This window comes from Xenopus laevis, chromosome 3L (assembly GCF_017654675.1).
Source record: "Xenopus laevis strain J_2021 chromosome 3L, Xenopus_laevis_v10.1, whole genome shotgun sequence".
Taxonomy (NCBI): Eukaryota; Metazoa; Chordata; class Amphibia; order Anura; family Pipidae; genus Xenopus; species Xenopus laevis.
Genome location: NC_054375.1, coordinates 56191280 through 56216470, shown reverse-complemented (window position 1 = coordinate 56216470; position 25191 = coordinate 56191280). Strand labels below are relative to the sequence as shown.

Genomic DNA, 25191 nt, shown 5'->3' with positions numbered 1-25191 from the left:
AGACACTCGGGAAAAAAAAGCTTAAAACTGATGGGATCAAAAGCTTTGCGTATTTCAGTAGCTAAAATGAGAAACATTGATGATCAGAGAGAAAAAGCATTAAACACATGAGATGTAGATCAAATGGGCCAAAATGAAAATGAATTTATGGATAGCTGTGAGAAATATTTGATATGTTAGCAATGTACGCAATAAGCAGAGATAAAAGCATTGAAATTATGGTCAACCACACATCTGACCTTCTGAAGAGGATGTCACATCACTTTCTTCAATGTCTGCAAGTAAATGTGTACCACATAGGCAATGAATTTGTCTGATATACTCATATTCTCTGGTGCATATGACACAGCTGATACAGAGTCATTTTATTAACGGAAAATGGAATATAAATTATATTGTCAAAACTCAAATGCTAGATTATTGGTCTCTGTGACACTAATAATGATTATAAATAGAGCCAGTCTAAGGGGCAGATGTATCAAGGGTCGAATATCGAGGGTTAATTAACCCTCGATATTCGACTGCTGAATTAAAATCCTTCGACTTCGAATATCGAAGTCGAAGGATTTTGCGCAATTCCTTCGATCGAAGGATTATCCTTCGATCAGAAAAACCTTGGAAAGCCTATGGGGACCTTCCCCATAGGCTAACATTGGCCTCAGTAGGTTTTAGGTGGCGAACTAGGGGGTCGAAGAAATTTTTAAAGAGACAGTACTTCGATTTTCGAATGGTCGAATATTCAAACGATTTTTAGTTCGAATTTAGTCGAAGGTCGTAGTCGAAGGTCGAAGTAGCCAAAAAAACATCGAATTTTTTTTCCTCTATTTTCCTCTATTCCATCACTCAAGCTTAGTGAATGGGCCCCCAAATATTTTGTTAGACAGCCAGTCACTTGCCTTGACATTACCATGCTAAGGAACAGAATCAGTTCAGTGATCTCTCGTTATGCATTACACCTTGGATGGCAATCTTCATATTGTGCACTGATACTAAGCATACTTGATTGGTAAGAATCTATTATTCAGAATTAAAATAATCTTTAGAGCTTGGGTGTGTATATATATATATATATATATATATAGATAGATAGATAGATAGATAGATAGATATAGATATATATATATAGTGTATTTACTTTAAATTATTACATATCCTAACTAATATCAGGCTGCAAACACAATATCGTACACGCATTGTATTGGCAATTGAAATCTAGCGTTCCCTTCCCTAAAAATTGGTAGACTTTAATGGAAGTTCAACTGGCAAAAATACAAAACATTTTTTCATTTTTTTTTACTCCATATTGCCTCCCACCTCACTGATACCCCTCCCTTCTTGTTAGAGACTCCAAAATCCAACACACTCATTTTCCCTATATAAAAATGTATATATTTATTCATTCAGAAATATTTTCAGGCCACCTCCATAACACAAAAAACTAATTTTTCAATAAATACGTTGGTAATGGCAATTAAATTAAATGAACAAAGTCTTTTTCAGTTTATGCCTTGGAAACGTTTATCCTTCCCTAATACTAAGGTTAAATTTAGGTTAAGTAAGCAGGAATAAGCAAGGCCCTGTAAATAATGCTATACATGCTACAATGTTAACCTTGCTATTAACATTGATGGATCTTGATATATCCATGAAGGAGGATGTGCTAAAGGAAATTAGGAGTGATATGATCCAGGTCCTTTCAGTGATCTTCACATGTTCTTTCTCCCAACATTCCTGGAATGAATCCAGCATAATGACTAATAGAAAGCCAAGACTTACTTGAGTATAAAACTGACCAATGTTTTGACTTCCATGCTTGAAGTGCACAAGATTTTTATGTGCCTATAAATGGTACAATGCAATATGAACAGATTAACCTTGAACTGTGGGGGCCTGAGCTGAGGGACACATTTTCTGACAAGTGTGTCACCAATATACTTATCAACGGCAATGGTTGAAAGCGATATACTGGAATATTTGCAGAGGCCTAAACCAAAGGTCAATGATTTGTGCCCCTACAAAAAGGTGGCAACAAAATGCATATTATCAGGTTACAAATCCACAACAAAATGTCATCATTAATCAGATTGTTTGTCAAGGGCTTTTTTTTCTCTCTGAGAAGATATATGATTTGCTAAAGTATTTATTCAAAAAGTATTAATTTCACAGTCTACATCTTTTCTTAAATAATTGGTTGATTGCTCAGCTAAAAAGAGTCTATTAAAAACCAGACGGTGTGAACATATTTAAATAGAACTGAAATGGGTAATGATCACATACTTAGCCTGTGTTATATAGCTGCTAATGGGTTGCTACGGATTAAAAAGAATTACCGTAGGCAAACTCTACCTATGCTCTGTGCAACTCAGTACAGTGTTCAAGAGGAAAAAATATGTCTTTGTTAGTAGCTATTATCATATAATTGGTTGTTTATCTGCCAGTTCTTCTGGATCTTGCTGGCCACACTTACTGATTGGATGGATATTTTTTTGCAACACACATTTATAGTCACACATCTCTCATCTTACTAATGAATCTACAGATCTCTTGGCAGAACTGTAATGAATTTGTGGGCCTGTACAGTTTTGGGTTGGTGGATAATCTAAGACACATGCTGAATCATGTCTTTTATCAACCCATTTTTCTGTTTTGGCAAGTTAAAGGGAAAATATAACCCCCTTTTTAGAATGAGCTCATTCAGTTGGGGGGGTGTAAAAAAAAAGGTGCATTATAAATCCGCCTGTGCTCTCTGGGACCAGTTCCCCATCCCTCTTAGGATAACAGGGTCATGACAGCCCGTACCTCAACAAGTTCCATTGTGAAGTAATGGATTCTGACACTCGAGTCGCTCTGCTTTCCATAATGGGTGGTACACAGAAGAACTTCAAGTTCTAAGATCCACAAAATTAAAAAGGGGTATGTTTTTTTTCTTTAATTGCAATGTGACCATATGAAATAATAACCGTGAGAGCGTTTCACACACAAACTTAAGTCCATTAAGCAATCCACTAAACTATGTAAAATACTGGACCCCATCTTAATATAATCAAAGTCAAATTGCTTCCACTATACCTGCGCTTTTTGTAGCGCAGGTATCGGGTGCAAGCTGTTTCCCACTGCCAAGAGATCCAAATACTGTAGAAAAAGTCATGCCGCAGCACTCCGAAATTGTGAAATTCTGTGTTTATTAGTGCCAAAGACTAGGCAATGTTTCGGGCTTCTGCCCTTTCTCAAGCTCTTTGACCCCATCTTAGCACTTGATGAAGGGGTTTGGCCCCGAAACGTTTGCTAGGACCTCACCTTAATAAAAGAGACCTTGGAGTTTTTGCAGAACCATTGAGTGTAATGTGCCTTAATTTCTATTTTTGTTTCTAAAAAACTAAGATGCGCTTTGCTGACCATGGCCATTACCCTGCTGTGTGTGATTAATCTGGAAGAAAATTCTAAAGCAAAAAACACATCCATCTACAGATCAATACAAAGTGCACAAGGTTTATGAGCTAAAATATATAATGGCATGGGTAGTTCCTAAAACAGAGACTTTATCAGATATAAAGTTTGTTTCATAGCAATATCCCACATGAGAGAAGAACCCTTGAATGATCCATAAACCTGAAATTTTAAATTCTTTATCATTATGACAGATTTACAGATTTTGCATAAACCAAATAATGAACCTTCAGATGAAATTAAAAAAAACTTTGCAGGCACTGTAGAATTAATTTGTTATGCCTTAGGATAAATTTGCAAAAGTACTGCTAGATTATATTCTGGTGCTGTGCATTCCAACATAACGGCACAGTTTGAATGAACTACTTCTTCTGCAGTAATGTTTCAGATTTTGCAACAAGCCTTAAATTTGGATATTTCATTTTGAGACAACTGCAGACTATCACTGATTTAAATATAATTCATTTTTATCCTAAAGCAAATAAAAGATTTCATTTAAATAGTGAATAATGCACCCCTTATGTAAAATATAAGGATTTCCATTACCATATAAATGCCCAAGGCTGAAGACCAGATACTTTTATACAGGTCATAGAACTCATAGGTTACTTCCAATGTCCTCAAATATAAAAACACAAGTTGCATTCTTTATTATAATAGACCATTTTCTGTCATATTGAGTCATGTGACACAAATTACACATCTGAGCACCAATTATAATTGATGACATCACTAAATGCAGTTGATATAGTGAATAAAGTACCCCCTCTTGTAAAAATAGGAGGAGTTTCATGACCATATAAAAACACGAGGCCGAAGGCCGAGTGTTTTTATACAGTTCATGGAACTCCGAGGTAACTTATAATATCCTCATATTTTGCAACAGGGGGTACTTTATTTATTATAATACACAAGTTTAGTGAGTCATGTGACAGAAATTACATCAGAACTCACCGTTTATAACTGATGACATCAGAACTCACCGTTTATAAGGATATGATTTACAAGATATTCATGGCTTTTGTGTATTATAAGGATATAATTTACAGGATATTCCGTATTAGCTATTGTGTACTATACTGTATACAGTGAATAAAGTACCCCCTCCTGTAAAATATAAGACCATATAAAAACACTAGGCCTAATGCCTTGTGTTTTTATATAGGTTATGGAACTCCGAGGTGACTTTTAATATGCTTACATCTTGCAACAGGGGGTATAATACACAAGTTTTAGTGAGTCATGTGACAGAATTGACATCACTAAGCTCCAATTATAACTGATGACATCACTAAGCACCATTTATTAGGATAACATTTTACAGGATATTCATGGCTCCTGTGTATTATTACTGTATAACAGTATTCTATTATTGCCCACAGTCATATTCATACTTATTGAATGATTCCAGAATATTATATTACAAAATAATATTTGCCCTCATATGTTCTTTGTGATATTCATCTGTGCAGTGAAATAGGTATATATCTGTGCTTAAAATACTGCACATAAGACATCTTTCCATGCCATATTCAGGTATTTGGTCACAGCAGAGGCAAGATATCAAAATACAGTTAAAATAGTGGGTTCTTTATCTGAAAAGCATACTTTTAAAGATTACTTTCAAAATTTTAGAACAAACTAATACAATTTTTTACTCTCATTATACGTATTGTACTCATTGTTAGATCTTCTGAAATTAAATGTTTTAGCACTAAGAAATGTAAATTGGGCAGCTCTTACTGTAATAAAATGGTCCTCTAAAAAATACCCCTGAAGTTAAATTGAAAGTTACTAAAGAAGCCATTCATTGCACAGTAGAAAGATTTAAATTCAAAACAAGACCATGCAGATCTAAAATGAGTACAGCACCTACAAAACAACAAATCAAGCTCACTGTATTACAAGCTGGAAAAGCAACTGCATCCAAGCTTCATAGCCAGTTGCATAAAAGTTTACTGTTAAAGGGGCAGTAAACCCCATTTTCAACACATGTTCAATGAACTTTTTGTCAGTTCACTGTTAAGCAAAACCAGTGTCTTTTTTCATTATTATCTAATTGCAAGGACCAAATATGGAGTAGCTTCAGTTTTAGATGTTGTTGTAAAAAAACAAAACAATAAGGTAAAAGTAAGTGCAGACCAAGCCTTATTAATTGAAGTCATGTTGAAATACTGTAGGTGTTTACTGCACCTTTAAAGCATGACAATGACAAAAGTCCTTCAACTGACTCCAAGCAAAGCCTGGGGGAAACCAGTATTTAAGACACAGAAATATTTTACTGATAGCAATGCTGGCAATTGCATATACTTTTATATCTGCATTATACAATATGTTCCCATAGAAGCAACAGAGCATTTAATGAAGAAACCTTTGTAAGTCATAATGTACAGTGGGTATATCACCAACAAAGACAATTTCTAGGGGGTCTATATATCTGGAAGTTACATGCAGATATGACACATGCAGCAACACATCATCAACAGCAAAATCAGATGATCCAACTGAAAAAGTCTCAGGTTCATACATGCACCAAACAACCTCCTCAGTTTGCTTGATCATCCAAACACTACAGAAACCCATGCTAAAGGAATAATTCTGATCTTTTGCAAACCCCCAGAACTTTTCCATATTCCTTTACCATGCATGCAAACTCAAGTATGTGCAAGTATGGTTGAGTAATTGCATAAGCAATACACCAGCCTTTGCATGACCTCATTGCTCTCACCTTTTGCCTTCTTTGGCCCATCCTTCTTGGGCTTGTTTTGCTCTGGATTGGAAGTACAATTAATATATATGTGAACAGGCCCAAATATGTGTGTAGATGTGAACGCATACTATCTATCTAATCTATCTGCAAAGGTTAATGACAAAAGATCCAAATGTAGGTCAGTCAGCATAGCACTTGCTCTACCTATGTCCAGTTTTCATGTCCACTGGGCCTTGCTGTTGATTAGCTGATACCATTCCCCACATTCTCAAATTTAGTAGAAGTGAGAATAATGTACTTGTTCAACAGCCTCTTCCCTCTCCTTAAGAACAATTAGCCCTAAATACTGCACGTGAAAATGAAAGAATAAAATCAACAAGAACATCTTGTTTAGAACAAGATAGACATGTCCTATTCTGGCATCTGCTAAAATGTAAGGTTCCAAAACCTACCGTATATACTCGCGTATAAGCCGAGTTTTTCAGCACCCAAAATGTGCTGAAAAACTCAAACTCGGCTTATACGCGGGTCATACCTCTGCTCTTCCCTCTGTCACCTCTGCCCCAGCCGGACTGCCTGTGACTGCCTGTGTCGCCGCCCGGAGCAGGTCCAGGAGCTCCGGGCGGCGCGTCCTTCCCTGCCGGCGTTCGCTTTCAAAATGGCGGCGCCCATGGCCGCCACGTGGGTAGCGGCGCCGGCCGCTACCCCACGTGGCGGCCATGGGCGCCGCCATTTTGAAAGCGAACGCCGGCAGGGAAGGACGCGCCGCCCGGAGCTCCTGGACCTGCTCCGGGCGGCGACACAGGCAGTCACAGGCAGTCCGGCTGGGGCAGAGGTGACAGAGGGAAGGACAGAGGGAAGAGCAGAGGTGACAGAGGGAAGGACAGAGGGAAGAGCAGAGGTGACAGAGGGAAGGACAGAGGGAAGAGCAGCCAGGGTGGGGAGAGCGACAGATGGGGGGGAAGTGGCAGAGGGAAGCAAACATGAAATAGGGGTGGCAGAGGGAAGCAAACATGAAATCCGGTCGGCGACACAGTCAGTCACAGACAGTAACAGGTACCTGCCCAGTGTCCCCCAATTGTTGCGGCTGGGTCACATTCACATTTTGAAATCTGACATGGGGCCCCTAGGCTTATACACGAGTCAATACATTTTTCCAGTTTTCTTAGGTAAATTAGGTACCTCGGCTTATACACGGGTCGGCTTATACACGAGTATATACGGTAGGTAGAAATACTTACTTTACTGCTGAGCACTTTTGCAGTAGAACCTGAATTATGTATGTCTGTATATATTGACTTACTTTATGTTTGTTTCCCTTATGAAAAGTTACAAGTAGTGACCGAAACATTGGGATCTAAATAAATTTGTTTGATTTTTTTCAAGACCTGTGGGGTGCTATACTTTTTTCTTTGCACGTGGGGTCATTTGGTGTGGTTGAACTATATCATAATATAGGACAAACCAAATCTTGGTTTCAGTACATCATTACATAAAAACAAAATATGTTTTATTCTAAATGAACTACAGTACTTAGAGGTCTTGTGAGCAGAGAATAAAATAAAACAGATTATTAAATAATGAATAATAAAACAGATTGTTAGAAAATAATAATAATAATAATAATAATTCTTAAACAAAAACTGCATATTCCCTTTTGTTATTTTATTCCTAAAATATGCAACCCTCTCTGTAGTACTGCCACAAGGGGTGGGCACTACGGGCACCTTACTTTCTTGGACATCGGCAAAGGAATATGTAGACATACTCACATCACATAAATTCTGTAAATTAAATTAACCAAATCCGTGTATAATGAAGAAGCAAAGTAATTTACAATAATCAATTATTCACTGAGCCAAAATGCAAAATATAGAAAGATCTTGTATTTGTAGGCCGTTATTTACTAAAATCTGGTTGGGCTTTTTGGGGCAGAACTCAAACTTTTTTTTAAAAAAACTATTTTTTGAGATTTATTAAAACCTGATGCAGTAAAAACCTAGAATCTGAAAATCCACCATCTCAGACCTGCCGAGGTTGTGTATAAGTGAATGGCAGAATGGCAGAAGTTTCTGTGGTCTGTGCTAGAATTAGCCTGATCCGACCATTTTGGGCTTTTCAGGCAAAAACACTGGCGGAACTACCGGGGGAGCAGGGGGTGCAAGCGGGCCAGGGCCCGCACCCTCTCAGGGCCCCCCGGCAGCCCGCGTGCCACAGAAATGCGGGCCATACGGAGGGGGGCTGGGGCCCGGCTGCGCGTCACGCACCAGCGCCCGCCCCCCTCTAGTTACTGTATTGGGCAAAAATGCAAAAAAGTCATGCTTTTCAGGGAAAAAGCATAAATTAAGCGAATCAGGAAAAAAAATCGTTCTATTTGGGTTTTCGCTTGATTTTATCTAGTTTTTCCCCAATCCAATTTAATTGAGCTTATTTTAATAATAAATAAGGTAAAATTGGGTATGGGAGTTTGGTCATAGTATTTTTTTATTTAAAAAATGAGATTTTAGTAAATAACCCCCCTGCAATGTCATTAATGTCTTGTAGGGTGTTCAAACTTCTCCTTCTCACTTGGGTCCTAATTATAAATTCTGCTCTGCAGCTTAATTCACCACCTCATTACAGTATTTATGTCTGACACGTTGTCTAAAATGTGTCAACTCCAGATCATATTTCAGTCGAGGTTTTAGGTGATTTGTATTTACAGGATGTGTCACTCAAACTGTGGTGGCAATATGGCAACAAAGCTTGCTACTCAATCTCTCTTACTAATTAGGATGAACTTTTTTTAACGGATGCTTTTCTATAAAAAGTGTTTTCTTTTGTTTTAAAGCAAAAGAATCGAACGATTTGAACTTCGAATCGAACGATTTGAACTTCGAATCGAACTATTTGAACTTCGAATCGAATGATTTGAACTAAAAATCGTTATTCTATTCGACCATTCGATAGTCAAAGTACTGTCTCTTTAAAAAAAACTTTGGCACCCTACTTCGCCACCTAAAACCTACCTCAATGTTAGCCTATGGGGAAGGTCCCGATAGGCTTTTTAAGCTTTTTTTGATTGAAGGAATTTTGTTCGTTTGATGGATTAAAATCCTTTGAATTGTTTGAACGATTTTTCCTTCGATCGTTCGATCGAACGAATTGCGGTAAATCCTTCGACTTCGATATTCAAAGTTGAAGGATTTAACTTCGACAGTCGAATATCGAAGGTTAATTAACCCTCGATATTCGACCCTAAGTAAACGTGTCCCTTAATGTTTATCTAAATAATTCAATTTCTAATTCAGTGTAATTAAGCATGAAATGTATTCTTTCTTATTATGTATAGAGAAGACAATAGTTGTTTTCACTTTTGCCATTTTCATATTACTTTTAAAAGATTTGCTACTGATAATTCCAGACTCATCTTGTATTACTAGTCTAATTTTTACACATCTGTCAATATGTCACAAATTCAATAGAAGTTTTGAAAACAGTAACATGAATCTGGAAAATGTGGCTAGAAAACTATAAATCAACATCAACACTACCCTAAAAATGAATTACAGCATAGCAGTCTTCCAATACAATTAAAAATATACTTTATTCGTTAAATTTTTTTAAAACATTAGTTGGAGCACACAAGTAACAATGCATTTCTTGGTTCAAAACAACTTTATGAATAGTTACTTTGAGTTACTTGGGTGCTCCGCACCAACTTCTAGCTGATTTTTTTTTAAAAAAATGTGATGAATAAATGTACAGTGAAGTGGCACACCTCGGCTCTCCACTCACAGTGAATGATAATGCGGGTGCTGAACGAAGATTAAAGGACTTAAGGGCTGCTTTGTATGCCTGGCTGAACATATTGGAAGAGATCGTCTTTTTTTGTGTGGATAAATGAGATCACGAAGTATATGTAAGTATTATTATTTATTGACTCATTTTGAATTGGTGAAGCATAATACATCTGGGTTCACAATAGTGCCATACAGTAGCTCCCTGCTGGGCCCTGGCTTTTGCAATTATCAACCCTAATCTCTTAGAGGACCAGTAACATCAAAAAATTGAATTGTTTTAAAGTAATAAAGATATAATGCAGTGTTGCCCTGCACTAGTAAAACTGCTGTGTTTGCTCCAGAAAAACTATGATTGTTTATATAAATAAGCTGCTGTGTAGCCATGGGGGAAGCTATTCAAAAGAGGAAAGGCTCATGTTACACAGCAGATAAGCTCTGTAGAACATAATGGTGTAATCTGTTATCCATTATTTATCCTGTGCCATATAGCCTTTTTTCAATTTCCACCATTGCTACTCAGCAGCTTGTTTATATAAACTATAGTAGTGTTTCTGAAGCAAACACATCAGTTTTAACAGTGCAGGGCAACACTACATCTTATTTCCATTACTTTAAAATACTTTATTTGGTGTTACTGTTCCTTTAACTAAAGTATTCACATTGTTTGCAGGTGTCAAAAAACTTTTATGGAAAAAAGTTTACATTTATAGACCTAAATCATAAACCAACCATATGAATAACAAACAAAAATATAAAGACAAATATCACATTAAAATATACTATTGAATAAGCACATTTATGGAAAATTTAACCTGCAGTCTTCCAGTTATGCGCCCTTTTCAAGATAGTCTAAGCTATAAACCTGATGTGACTTCCATTGCAAATTCCTGCACAAATATTTCGACCACTATCACCAAAATTTCTCATACTTTAACACAAAATTTCTATGCCACAATGCTGTCAAACTCTTGTATATTAAAACCTAATAAGTTATCGTGCTACAGTCAGTATAGTTGTATAATTTAAAATGGTGGTGATAAAAGGTTTGTGTTTCTAAAAATATATAATGAAAATGTTTTTTTATGAATTGTAAGCAATAAATTAGATTACCATACAAAACCTTCTACATAACTATTATTAGATAATATAATTACTCTATTTAATTCAACTTGAACATATGGGTTTATTACATTTCCACTTGATAAACTAGTTCTAGAGTGACACCTTATGGTGTAAATAATCAAATATTAAAATATTCATATCAATCAATTTTATAACGATATCAGCACTGACATATATCTGAGAGATCAGAGTCTCCACATTTGTTATCAACACTATTGGTCCCCTAATCTTACCTCCACTCGAGATCAATAAACTTTTTCTAATATTTCAACTATTTCCGTTATTCACTTTCAGGTTTTCTAGAATCTTTGTTTACGGATTTACCATGTATTATACTTGGTTTTCCATCTCCTTTAGGGTCAGGCCACACTGGGCGTTTTGGGGAGGTTTGGCCGTTTTTGCGGCGATCAATCTCCCCAAATGGCTTCCCTCACTCTGCACCGGCTAAAATGAAAAAACACAGACGCTAATCACACGCGGTGATTCGTTTTCCCGAAGTCGCCCGAGGAGGCAACTTCGGGTGTCTTCAGAAAACTAATCGCCGAGTGTGATTAGCGCCGGGGTCTTTTTCATTTTAGCCGGCGCAGCCGGCGTTTTTAATTTTTTGATTTTTGCATTACATTTCTTTACATGTTCCACCTTTAAACTAGAACAAATTTCAGTTTTAAGGAGGAACAAGATTCCACCAAAAACAAAAAGAATTGCATGCAAAAATTGCCAGCAAACACAAATAAATGCACTGATATAGAGTTTAGATAGCCATCAGGTTTATATTCACTTCTGATTCAATCGTACTTGAGTAAATTGGCAGCCTACTTAAAGAGATACTGACACCAAAATTAAACCTTTTTTACATCTCTCATAACATTGACTTTGCATACTATTGATAATTTTTCAATAAAAGTATTTGCCCGATACTTTAACGTTACCTATCTGATCCCCCATGTTCCTCTATGAGGGGCTGCCATATTTGTGCAGCAGTAATAGCATTAGAACCTCTAACTACGAAAGTTGAGAAGGGACAATTAGGTTGACAAAACAATCAGGCTTAGGAATAAATGTACTTACTTACAACTACTTTCAAAAGCAAACCAATCAGCAAAAAGAGATCAACATGACCTATACATAACTCTTAAATGTACATTAATATTTTGAAGAGTAGTTTTTCAGTGTCAGTATCACTTTAAATGTTTCTGATATCTTCAGCTGATGACGTATTATGTTTCAAATCTTCATAATTAAATACAATGTTTTCACCATTACATTGAAACCTTATTCTTATTATAGAAGTGAGCCTGATGAAGGAGCTACATTCTCCAAACCCCTGTGCTAACAATAGGTGGCATGTACTGCTTAACATAATTTAAAGTTTTCTTAGAACTGCTGCAACTCTCTCTTCTAATACTATATATGTATAGCCATTAAATGTATTGTCTACTATTACATTATATAAAGATTGTTCTTCAATATATAAATTCACAACAAATAATTTTGTATTTAATCTCAGATGTAGGTTTGTTTAATGCAACAGTATTAAATGATTGATAGTAAACTATATATACATGTTGCTCGTCTGTACTTTTCTAGTATACTTGGTAATCACAGCATTGGAATATCACTTTTCTTGCAATGCTTTGGCAAAATTGATTTTCTTACAGGCAAAGTTGTCCTTTTGAATGTGAAGATGAGAACACTAGATCATACTGCTTGGCACAGCAATCAGACTACTGAAGTGCAATAATTAGAGGATTCTCAACTATGAAAAGACATCTGTCTCTTTGAGTATGTCTTCAAATATGCTTTCAAGTTTCTGTCATGTCTCCAATGGGATTAATATATTTTCTTCACATGGCAAAACAAACATCTGAGCCAAAACTTTGATTTTGCCTCTGTCTGAGTGTTGACAAGGTAATTACATTTTCCTTCAGTACTGCTAAAGAAGCACAAACACAGTTTCTATTCACTGTATACACTGTATAATCAGGCAAGTACAAATCTTTCAACTCTGATATACAAATGGCATATAAAGATATTGTAGAGATATTTACAGTACTATAGTCACAGCAGAAGTAAAATAATGCTTTTAGGGACGATTTAGCTAGGCCAATAATTTATACTGTCGGTAGGGTGCGATGTCAATATGTGTGTTAGTTTGTCAAACTGTGAGTCATAGAGATACGACTATTAAAACAATGGCTGGGTTTTCTAGCAGAAGAACCATATAACTTGTCTTTAGCATGTCACCCTGTTCTCGGTTAATTTCTGCCACCTTTACTCTTTCCTTTAGGGTCATGTCTTCCATATTTCTCTAACCTTTGTGCTCCCTTAATCTGTCCAAAATTAAGCGCATGTCTTCAGGTCCTCAGCTCCCCCTAGTCCCTCATGGCGGTGTCTTTCTGCTCCTTATATCACTGCCTTGATTTTCAGATGTCCTGAGATTTATGTATTTACCAAAGTCCACTTTATCGCTTTTCTTTTTCTCACTATATTCTCTATACTATATTCTCTATTCAATATTCACTATATTCTGGATTTCTTCACTCCACGAATGCTCAACTCTACTCCAATCTTCTCCAAACAAACTCCAAACTGCCACAGTATGCCACTAATATAATATTACTACTGCATACATATTAAAGCCATAATAACTATATTATATATAAGTACTTTTATATATACATACTATGAAAGCAGATCTCATGCTATATATTCCCTTACACAAATACTAACCTTTCAAAGCTGGTGGTGCTGGTAATGTATTGTCTGCTGCTTTGCCCTCTAGGAAACAGAAAGAACAACAGTTCAAAATATTTGAAACATGTACTTAAACCCTTTAAGAATATCTTCAACACATATCTTAAGACATTTGGTTTTGGCCAGTAGCAAAGTGGTTAACAATGGGTACTACAGCAGATGAGGCCAATTCCTATTTCCAATTTAAATTATCCAGTGATCCACTGTTGAGAAATGTTTCCTCTGTATTTAGGATATTAAAAACATTTTACTTTTAGTACACTCCACACAGGAACAAGAATGCAGCAATAGATTTGCCCATTCTCTAGCTGACAGTAGCAGAATTGCAAGACGTCACATTATTGGTTTAAAAAATTACATGTTCAGTTGCTGCCACTGGTGGTTATAATGTAATGTCTTCTGATTTAAAGCCTTATGGCAAAATTCTGCAAGGAGCAAGGTACAATTGCTTGTCCCTTTGAGATAAAGCCTTGTCAATTTCAGCTTCACCATCTCTACAGTTGGACAGCACAGTAAATAGTAACTTAAGAACAGTTAAAAACCACCAGATTTCTATTAGAAACATAACTGGAGGTACTGAGTATGCTTTCCATGCACTGATCAGGTGGAAAATGCCAAATAGTACAGTAAATAGGGGTTTGCAAATTGGAGATGTTCTGCACTCTGATTATAGGTATTGGAGCTGTCAATAGTGTTAACTGCACAAGTGATTGAGATAGTAACCTCTTTCCCACCACCTACTACGCCTTTCGTTGTTGTGTAGAACACAACTATGCCTACCTCTTTGGGCCAGTGATTCACTCCAAAATCCTTGTACAGGAGCAATATTGGTGGGAATAATGATTTACTCTAACAGTCTAACTGGTAGAAATCCCTGGGACAACAGTCAGTCCTAAAAGGGGTTTTATTCATAACTCCAGCTTGCATGACATTCCTGAAGAATTCCGTAATTGGGCATGATCATCGCATTGAAATGAATGGCCCCCATAAAAAAGCTAGATACATAAGAGATTGTCAATCAAAACATTGACTTATCTCTTTCATGATTAGATTTACCAGACCACTCTATGCCTGGTTTCAAATGTGTCTATCAGCAACAGTAGTGCATCTGCTTTAGTATATGGTTAAAAGCAAAAATGTCCATCACTGACTAATAAGGAGGTGAAACGTGCACCATAAAAGAATGTTTGTCATGACGCAAGCTCCAAAAATATCAATGTCTTACTGTTTACTTTGCTCATTGCTGGAATCTTGACACATTTACATAATCATCCCAATGCATTTTCATTTTAGAAGATATTTAGATGGTGTTAGATAACAAGTAAAAGTAACTGCTGATGAGGCAACAATGCTCTAAGCTAGTTTTGCCTCTCACATGACTGTGTTAAAAGCCGCATACCACCACTAATAAAGCTTGAATTACTAAGGCTATTATGCAGGATTTTTGTAACCATAGTAATCTGGTTTCAGAAACAATATTCTGTGCCAGCTCTGTACTGTATATGTGCATGTGCTTACAAGTTACTACACCAGTGCACACACAGCCTAAACTCACAAGAGCACATAAAGTGATGAATTCACACACAAAATCCAGTACTTGGTTGGACACACTAACTATACTGCAAACACAGTTTTTTAAATGTGTGGAAAATCGATTAATTTTTGCACAAACACCCTGCAAAAATTAGAGAACATTATTCACCACTAATCATCACAAGACATAGGATTAGTATTTAAGAAATGCATTATGTAGTTAAATGACTGTAGAATAATTTGCACTGAATAGGCTAATTATAGTCATGGGCGAATAAATTCACCAGTTGATAATTTGCTGTGAATTTCCTCGTTCCTCGAATAAATTAGCAAAAATTCGCCAACGTCAATATTTTGAGAATTATAGGAAATGTCTGCCACATTTTGGGGTTTTCTGGATAATCACTTTATACAATAAATACATTTAAAAGGCATTTCAAAAGGGATCGAGCATTCGTATAAATATGAAATAAATATCTGTTTAATCTGGTATAGCCTTGAGGAATCCTGTTTTTAATAGATACTTTTTTGAACTAAATAAATCAAAAAATGTTTTGGGCTTAACCATGACCAATAAAATTGCTTTACAGTCAGTTGCATTACAAAACAGTAAATCTATGTACATTAAACATAAGATCCCAATGAAAAGACTGGGCATAAGAGTCAGGACAGCACAATGTGCAGTGATTAGCAATGGTGCCTCATGCACTCAGGTCCTGGGCTTTTGCACTCTTTTTCAATTACCTGTATTTGTGTGTGCATTTTCTGATTGTACTCTAGTTTTCATCCAGAGTTCTTGTAGGGTAATTGGTTTTTCATGTAACTGACCCTATCATTGGGCAAGCTGAGCATAATTACCACTGCCATGAAGAGTTCCTGCATGCCTACACAGAAACCTGACTACCTAGTAAAAACAAGGCAAGCTTCATGTTATGACATTAAAAGTTAAATATCAAGCCCAATCTCACTCAAATGTTCTCCATTTATTTGTTTTATTCTCTCTCTTTAACTGGATATGTCTTTAAACTACACCATGCCAAGGCATAACAAATCAGAAGACCATAGACCTCTTTTGACTTTCAGTGACAGCTAGGTCTCTACTAACTTAGAAACTCTATTCAGTGGGTCACATATTCAATAGCCCTAGTGAAACAAACTATTTTTGTCAGCTAATCCTACTACTGACATATATCGAAATGACAGACAGTAGGGCTGTGTTGAAACCCATGCTGCCTTACATTAAGAACATTTGATAAGCATCAGGGCCTTGGCAACTTTGATATGCATTTACAGTATGTATGGAGTACATGTACAACAGAATACTAGAGGTTCAATTACTACGCTCAGTAGAATGTAATGTTTGCCACACTTCAGTAACATGACAACCAGTCAGCAGTTCCATTTTACTAGTCTAATTACGATGATTCTAAATGATACGTCATCTTTTTGGTCCGGTTACTGGACTGGGACAAAGACGACTGTTGTTATCACTGAGCCACCTATAAGCTGGAGGAACAGTGCTTCCTATAGTTTTACATTATCTGTACTATAACGATCAGTCTCTGAGAGACTGGTTATATCAGGTACCTTCTTTGATGCTGCCACTGACTGAAAATTCTTCCTGGGTTACATTGTTATCAGCAATGAGTGTGCTCTTGGTGTGCTCTGTCTGTGTAACAGTTTTTTCACTTTTCACTTCCTTTCCATCCTGCTGCCATTTGATTTGTGTCTTGACTGTCTGTGTGGTAATCTCAGTTCTGCTTCCCTCGGCTACTTGAATTGTCTTTTGTTTTTCAGTTGATCCTAAATAAAATTAAAAGAAGGACCTTGTCTGCTGGATGGATAGGGTAACATGTTTTCACAAGCTTCTCTTTAGGGCTATATTTAGCTGTTGGAAGCACAAAGAGGATTGTCTGCTTCTTTATAAGTCTTGGTAACAGGTGGAACACAGACTGTACTGAATATGCATTTTCATGACAGCTATTCCCTGATAGAATTACACAATAATTCAGAGAAGGGCTAAGTACCCAGAAGGCAGTGCCTTGTGACCTTTAATTATAATGCTGTGGATTATTCAAAGTTTCTAGGATGGAGCCTTGGTTAAAGGAACAGTAACACCAAAAAATTAAAGTGTTTTAAAGTAATGAAAATATCATGTACTGTTGCTCTGCATTGATCTGTTTGCTTCAGTTTCATATAAATAAGCTGTGTAGCAATGACAGAGATTGAAAAAAGGCTATATAAATAGTGGATAACGGATAACACCATTATGTTCTACAGAGCTTATCTGTTATCTAGTGATGGGTGAATAAATTGGCCAGGCATAGATTTGCAGCAAAAAATCTGCTGCAATACAAAAAAATTGTCACGCGCATCAAATTTTTTCTGACGCCCATTGACTTAAATCCATTTTGCGTCAGATTCGCCCATTACATCTGCTATCTGGTGTGTAACTTTAGTCGTTTCTGCTTTGAATGGCTGCCCCATTGCTACACAGCAACTTATTTATATAAACAATAATAGTGTTTCCACGATGTTGCATTACAAAACTTAAAGGGAAATGATATTTATTCATTGTCATATTATTCATCAATTTTCTTTATAGGGAACCATTTCACTGTTTGCACAGGACATGTGTACATCTTACTCAAAAAGTTTTTTATTTTACTTTCAGTCCACATAATAAAAACCATACTTTCACAATTGTACAATATCTCCATTGCAGATGTTTAAACAATATGTCTAAATGCGATTCGGCTCAAATGTTGCTTACAATTGCATAATAGCGTCATTACAAATGCTTATACAATGCACCGAATTGTAATATAACTCAAATATTGATTACTGAACCGGATAAAAAGAAAAAAAAAAAAGAAAAAGAAGATAAAAAAAAAAGAAGAAGAAAAGCAAGAAAAGAAAAGGAAAGAGAAAAAGATAGATCCCCCACTCCATACAGTATATAGGCAAAGCATAGCCCAAAATGCTACCCACTATAGCTCCACAATATTATTGGAGACATGTGTACATCTTAGATGGTATTCAGTACAAATTCAGTACAGTAATAGCATCTATTATACAGAATTCTTGCTTTCCAAAATGTAGGCACCATGTCTTAAAAAACATTTATATGGATTTATGACTGTTTATTTAGAATTGATTGTTTAAATGGGAAATGGCAATAGCACATTTTGGAGCTTTCTGGATAACAAATCCCATACAGATTTACTAAGCTCAAGTGAATAGTTCGAATCCAAAAATATTCGAATTTCGAAGTAATTTTTTGGGTATTTCGACCATCGAATTGGTCAAATTCGATCGAATCGAATGATTCGAACGATTCAAAGTAAAATTCGTTCGACCATTCGATTATCCTTCGACTCAATACTTCGCCAAATAAAAGCTACCGAATTGAATTTTAGCCTATGGGGACATTGTATATAGGTTTTGGGCACTTTTTATGATGAATAAAAATCATTCGATAGATCGCTTAAAATCGTTGGAATAGTTTGATTCGAACCATTTTATCGTTCGATTGAGCGATTTTTATTCGATCGTTGGATCGAACCTTTTGCAATAAAATCCTTCTAATTCGATATTTTAACCCTCGAAATTCGACCCTTGATAAATCTGCCCCTTAGTGTAGACCTTGAAGCTTATTCATTTACTTGCATTTAAGAATTTTCTGCAGTGTTCTTCTTTTAATTGTGGCAGGGTTAGCAGAAACAATTCAATAATGTTGCACAATTGCTAATGCAATAATAAGTGTTAAGACTATGCAACATCTGCATTTTTGTTTGTGAGTGAGAACACATCCACCACAGCCAATAAGATATTTGCTTTTAAACAGGTGACCTGCTGATGGGTTGCTAGGTCTGGTTGCCATGGGTTACTGTCCAGGTGCAAATTTGCCCAGTGTTTAAAAATGAGCCCCATTAATATGTGACCTTTTTGCAGTGGCATTTTACCTGTTAGTTTTGGAACCAATTATTCGATGGTTCCATTCGTTTCATGGCCATATGTTGTATTCATCAGTTTAATAGAATGTATACAGTGTAGTTACAGTATATGATCTGTTTTATTGAATCAGTCATTAAACTACATACACTGTACATGTTAATACATACGTTGCTGAAAGAAAACATTTATTTAGTCTGTGAGTTATTTTGTAGACTTAAGCTTTTAAGCCCTTTTAGCTCAAACATGCTATAATCCTCCATTTGTGTGCTAAACAACAGTTTAGCATGTACCCAAAACCACACTGCTTTTCAAGTGGTCCCCATATTCAAGAAATATTGTAATGCAGGCTTTCACATCACATGGCACTTTATAAGTTATTGTCAATAGTCTTATTAGTGTGCTTACTGCTCCTCAGAGGCTAAAATGTAATAAAAAGCACCCATGACATATTAATTTGTCATACTGCATATTCATCATAAAGTGCATACCCACACTCATAAAACTACAGCAACCAAAGACATTTAATAAGAAATATACATTTGTGATGGGTTTTTTAGTTTTAGTTGAAGCAGTGGTACAACCATCAGGGTAAGTTGGGGGTGCAAATGCTCCAATAAATAATGATGGCAGTGCTATGTGGTAATGCGCTCAGTGGGGGCCTCTGCAAGGGTGAATTTTGCATTGCATTTTGAAAAGCTCTGGTTACATTAGCAGCTAAAAAGTTATACATCATTTAACCTTATTTTCAACAGACATCTCATAACTCATATAAAAATTTAACCAAGATAAGGAAAGCTTTATGCTTGTGTAGGTAAATATAAGAGGATGTTCTGGAGGAATGTTAGCATAAGGATGAAAAGAGAAGTGAAAGAAAAAAAATATGTATACAAAAGCGACTAAGGATAAGTACAGTGAGCTGTAATTTAAAATGGGGAGAAAATGAGAAAGTAGCAGCTAGAGAGGCACAAAAAACTAGATAGCAGAGAACAAAGGAGCTAAAGAAAGTGGAAAGATAAAACTAAAAACATGAGAGAGCAGATAGGGTGAAATAGTGCCATGACTTTGTTTTGAAGGAACCAGATATTCATTGGATAACTGAAATAGGCATGGTACAAGCAATGAGATATAATGAGAAGGAAGATTACATTGCAATAATCCACGTTTTGTCTGCACAAAGGTAAGGTAGCATCAACTTACAGTATATGACAGACAAACCTCATTTTCTGCTTGATTATTTGTGACTTCTAAGCTTAGCTTCTCAACAGCTGCTCAAAACACACTGAGCATGTGCGTGTCACTGACACAAAATCCAAGATGGGAAACTCCTGTGACAAATTTGAAGGGCTGAATCATTACTACTATAGAAATGCTCAACCTTTCAGCTGGATCAGTAAGTTCAGTATATAAAATATGCCATTGCTAGCCGTATTCATATTTCAGGTTTAGTTAACTTTTAAGGTTTGTGTCCTTAACCTTATGAAGAAAAGCTACAGCTTGAGAAGACATTTGGAACATCAGAATAAACAAACTACATCTAGACATAAATGGTAGGCCGCTGTAGTAAATGCCCTGGTTTGTATTTGTTTCCTGATAGTTGTTCAAAGTACAGTATACTATACAACAAAATAATCTAAGTGTAAATTATACCCACTGTATTTTTATTTATAGAGATAAAAATGTGTCCATTTTTATTTTTGTTTGTGTATGTGTTCGGACACGGTATAACCAAACAAAACTTCAGCAATAGGTCATCCTGGTAACCTGGTGGGCCAGCCCGTCCTGTATTTCTGGCTGCCACCTACACACATATCATTCTATCCTGGAGAAGGTCACCGACTACTTTTTGCTTGCAAAACATTTGTCTTACTGCCTACAACAGCCTACCAATATAACAAACTAGAGCTTCAGTCTATGATCTGTATATCCCAAAAACCACAATCTGCCCCCTGAACAATAAGATTTTGCCATTTCATAGTATCAGAAAACTACTCAGCAACAAAATGCACAAAAGGACAAAACATGCACCTAGGCGCTCCGCTCAGCTTCAGTCTGCTATATTTTTACCCCCCAAATCACGTCTACCTATCTGACTGTGAGCCAATCCATAGTATCAGAGAACTAACCAGCAGCACATTGTGGAAAAGGGCAAAACATGTATCCATTGTTTTTTCAAAAGTGATAAGCTTCAATCTGCCATCCATTTATCCCAAAAATTTAGGCCTTCTTTTCTGGCCAATAAGGTTGTGCCATTTTCTAGCATTCGAGAATTACTTAGCAGTGCGTTGGTGCAGAGTCCTTTTTGTACAATATATTTTTCTTTTAAAGATGTAACAGTACATTTTTCAGGGTGCACCAGATATTTAACCTTGTAATATAAGAACTGGGAATCTAAATATGGAAAGTCATTAAATGTCACTATAGTACTATTAATAGAGACAGGTAAACTCCCATGAAGTAACTTATTGCAGCTTGGCCCCTTTCATATTGGTTTATGTATTACTGGCAATAATACTATTACTATCTACATGCTAGTGGAACCTGTTGTTTTACACTTGCCTATACCAAGTAGATAGATATTCAAAAATCATCTAGTGGGGGTTTTGTGCTCACCATATTTTTACATTTTGCCATTCTGTGCCAACTAAATCACTTCTTAGTGCCTATGGATTAGAGTGTTGTGAATCTGCTGTTAAACACAAGAGGCTGCGCCCTTTACATAGGATAATTGGATGGACAGCCAAAAAACAGGTGAAGAACAGTGTTGAAGTGTTATATTATATAGAATAATTTTAAAGATATACCATTTTAACCTTTGACTCTAGCTAACTCTGCTCTCTGAAGCCCTGTTGAGATCATAATTACAGTCCTGAAGATGGTAGACAAGCAACAACATTCACGAGTGCATGAGTAAATGTTTCATTGTGCTGCAGCCCATTACAGTAATTCAGATTTAACTACTTTTGAATTAGAGTGCCATAACATAGCTTTTGTAGACCGAACAGTGATGTAGGTTGAAGGCTGGAGTTAACCATTCATTTTACTGAACACAGATGACTTGCCCTCTATCTCATGAAGTACCTGCACTTAGGCTCTGCTGTTGGTTGAATAAATAACTGTTTTTGGGAACCTATGTGAACTGATTTGTACCACAAGGTAGAATCCTGCGCAGAACCAATTTCGAAGACCCGGACCGGACCTGAACCTGCAACCCGCAGCCAGAACCGCGACTCGCATATTTACCCACTTTGAATCGCTACCCAACCCGAACCCGCAACTACCTTATCCTCTACCATATGCACTGGTGTCAATCATTTATTTATTTCTTAATGAAAAGATTGCCTTATAAGGCAAACATTTATCACCAGTGAGGCAGAAAACATCTAGGGGTGAAAAGAGAGAGAGAAAGAGAAAAAAACCCCAATATCTACCCATCTATTATGGTGATCATCCTGTCTATTTTTGGTCAGAATAGTGAGCCAAGAGATTGCCTGTAATAGATTTATTTTAGTCATTCGTTCTATATTTCCTACAGTACTGGAAACAATAGTTCAGCTGCTTGTGCAGTATGCTACATTCACATCTTCAGTCTCAACTAGTCAGTGTGTTACTGATGCTGATTTAGTGACAAATATGTCAGCACATCTAGTAATGACCTGGGAAACTTCCATACCAGAACTGCCCTGACACTTTCACAAAGGCAGTAATTACCATGATTTTCATACATAAGAAGATGTTTGGTACATTACAGGTTACATGTTAATCATTATAACATATATGTTTTAATATTTAGTAGTGGATGCAACATCATACCAATACCATCAGACTATCCATTCACATGTAATATAACTTCTGCTATGCAAACACTCTACCTCTCTGGTACCAATCAGCACATCACTAGTTATTTTACTTTCATCCTTCATTCTAATTAGTATTACATTTGTACCTATACGTTAACTATAGGGATAGCTAGGATTCCCCACCCCTCAACTATACTGTACTTGCTGAAACTTAACAAGACTCTAATTATGGCATCTGATAAAAGTATATATATAATATATATATATATATATATATATATATATATATTGTTAATATTGTCCTTGACATAAGTCTTTTAAAACATGTGTATAGAAGCATTCAGAAATACATATTATATGTAGTAAAACAAGTATATTTATTCCATGATAGCAGAATAAAAGTACACTGAAACAATATGGTAAAACCTCTTTTTTCTTGAAACACTTTTAAGAAATTTGGAATAAAAAGTGCAATACTCACCTGTACCTGTGGTTGGCTCCGGCATTTTACCAATAACTCTTTATTTCCAAAGAGTATTGTACCGTCCAATAAACAAAAAAAAAAGCTATTTATTTTTAATTGGCAAACAGATACAGTTGAGTGTAGTGAAGATCAGATTGAGATCAGAGGGGAAGAAGAATTCCTCCAGTTTATATACCACATTCAAATTGCAATCAGATGGCTCCTCCTCTGTTTACTATGCAGATATGCAGAAAATCGACAGTTATGGGAACTCTCCCATCTGTTGTCTGCACTGTCTGCTCTCTCTCTCTCTTTCTCTCTCTCAGCTTTTGGAAAGAATCTTTGTTGCATCTCATGTGGCTGATGAGAACATCTCAGAGGTTCTAAAATCAGCTGCTCACATACATGCATAGGAATCAGATGTGGGATTAAGGGGCACAAAGACATCTTTGATGATATAAGCTCTGATGGATCATATTATCTGCTGTCCACAACGCTCGTCCTCAAATTTGTACCCAGCCCTGATAGGTGGCAATGTGGCAGTAAAATATTCGCAGAGATTCAAATGTGGCAGTAAAATAGTTGCAGAGATTCTTGAGAAATATTTAAGGATGATATGCTGTAATATGATTTAGTTAAACCGGTGCAGAATTTATTTAGAAATAAGGGAGTAAACCTTTTCATTACATTGTACATTCTACTCTTTACAAATTATAATTACATTTGACCATGAAAGCTTGAATTTAAATTATCATCACTAGAAGTTTAGTCATATTAACACACATTTACCTTTATCTCTTTATATATAATTTTTGCTTTGTTTTGGGGGTAGTATAATCTTGTTAGTTTGCTTTGCTTGAATTTCTCACTTAGATGCTTTCTGGCATTCTGGGCCATAGAAGATGATATTTATTTCTGATATGATGATAAGGCCCGGAAATGTATACTACTTAAAGGAGAAGGTAAGGCTTGGGGCACTTGTCTTGGGGTGCCAAATGTTAGGCACCCCCAAGTGATTGTATTGACTTACCTGAAACCCCCAGGCCAGTGTTCCTATCAACTGAAAACTGCACTGTCCCGGGGTTATACCAGTGAGCACCACGGAGCAATCCACTTCCGTCTTCTTCTGTCTTCAAATTTCCCGGGGCAAACGCACGCGCAGTTGAAAGAAATAGCCAACTTTTTTTCAGATTTTCGTTCTACTGTGCATGCGTAGCCGCGTGAAGGAAAGAGGAAGACGGAAGAAGATCACTCCGTGGTGCTCACTGGTATCACCCCGGGCAGTGCAGTTTTCTGTTGATAGGAGCACCGGCCCGGGGTTTCAGGTAAGTCAATACAATCACTTGAGGTGCCTAACAAGTGATTGTATAGACCAAGTGCACCAAGCTTTCCTTCTCCTTTAATATGAATAATTGTTATTTTTTGATGGTAATGGAAAATGTACAGTACATATTGTTTGGAAAAAGTAAATATTAAAGGAGACAAAAGATCTACTACCATACTTTGCTGGAATGTTACTGAGCTAAAAATCCATACTTCTATATATTATCAAGGCAAAAGAATGCTGGGAGATGTAGTCCAGCAATTTAAGGAGTGGATTCATAAAAGTCATGAAAGCACCATTGC

General features: G+C 36.4%; 1 protein-coding gene across 9 annotated transcripts in view; it reads right to left on the bottom strand.

The window, feature by feature from the left end:
* Positions 1–23785, bottom strand: part of mybpc1.L (myosin binding protein C1 L homeolog) — a 63071-nt gene extending 39286 nt beyond the window's left edge. For 3 of the 9 annotated variants that reach the window (XM_041586263.1, XM_041586267.1, XM_041586265.1), the window contains exons 1-3: positions 23584–23776; positions 13792–13839; positions 6176–6217 (exon numbers count right to left, since the gene is read on the bottom strand). In XM_041586263.1, coding sequence (XP_041442197.1) covers positions 6176–6217; positions 13792–13839; positions 23584–23608 — 115 coding nt within the window. In that variant the 5' untranslated portion in view covers positions 23609–23776. Of the gene's footprint in view, positions 1–239; positions 276–6175; positions 6218–13791; positions 13840–23583 lie in introns of all 9 variants that reach the window. The other 6 variants (XM_041586268.1, XM_041586269.1, XM_041586272.1 and 3 more) reach the window with 5 other exon arrangements.
* Between the last annotated feature and the right edge of the window lie 1406 nt (positions 23786–25191).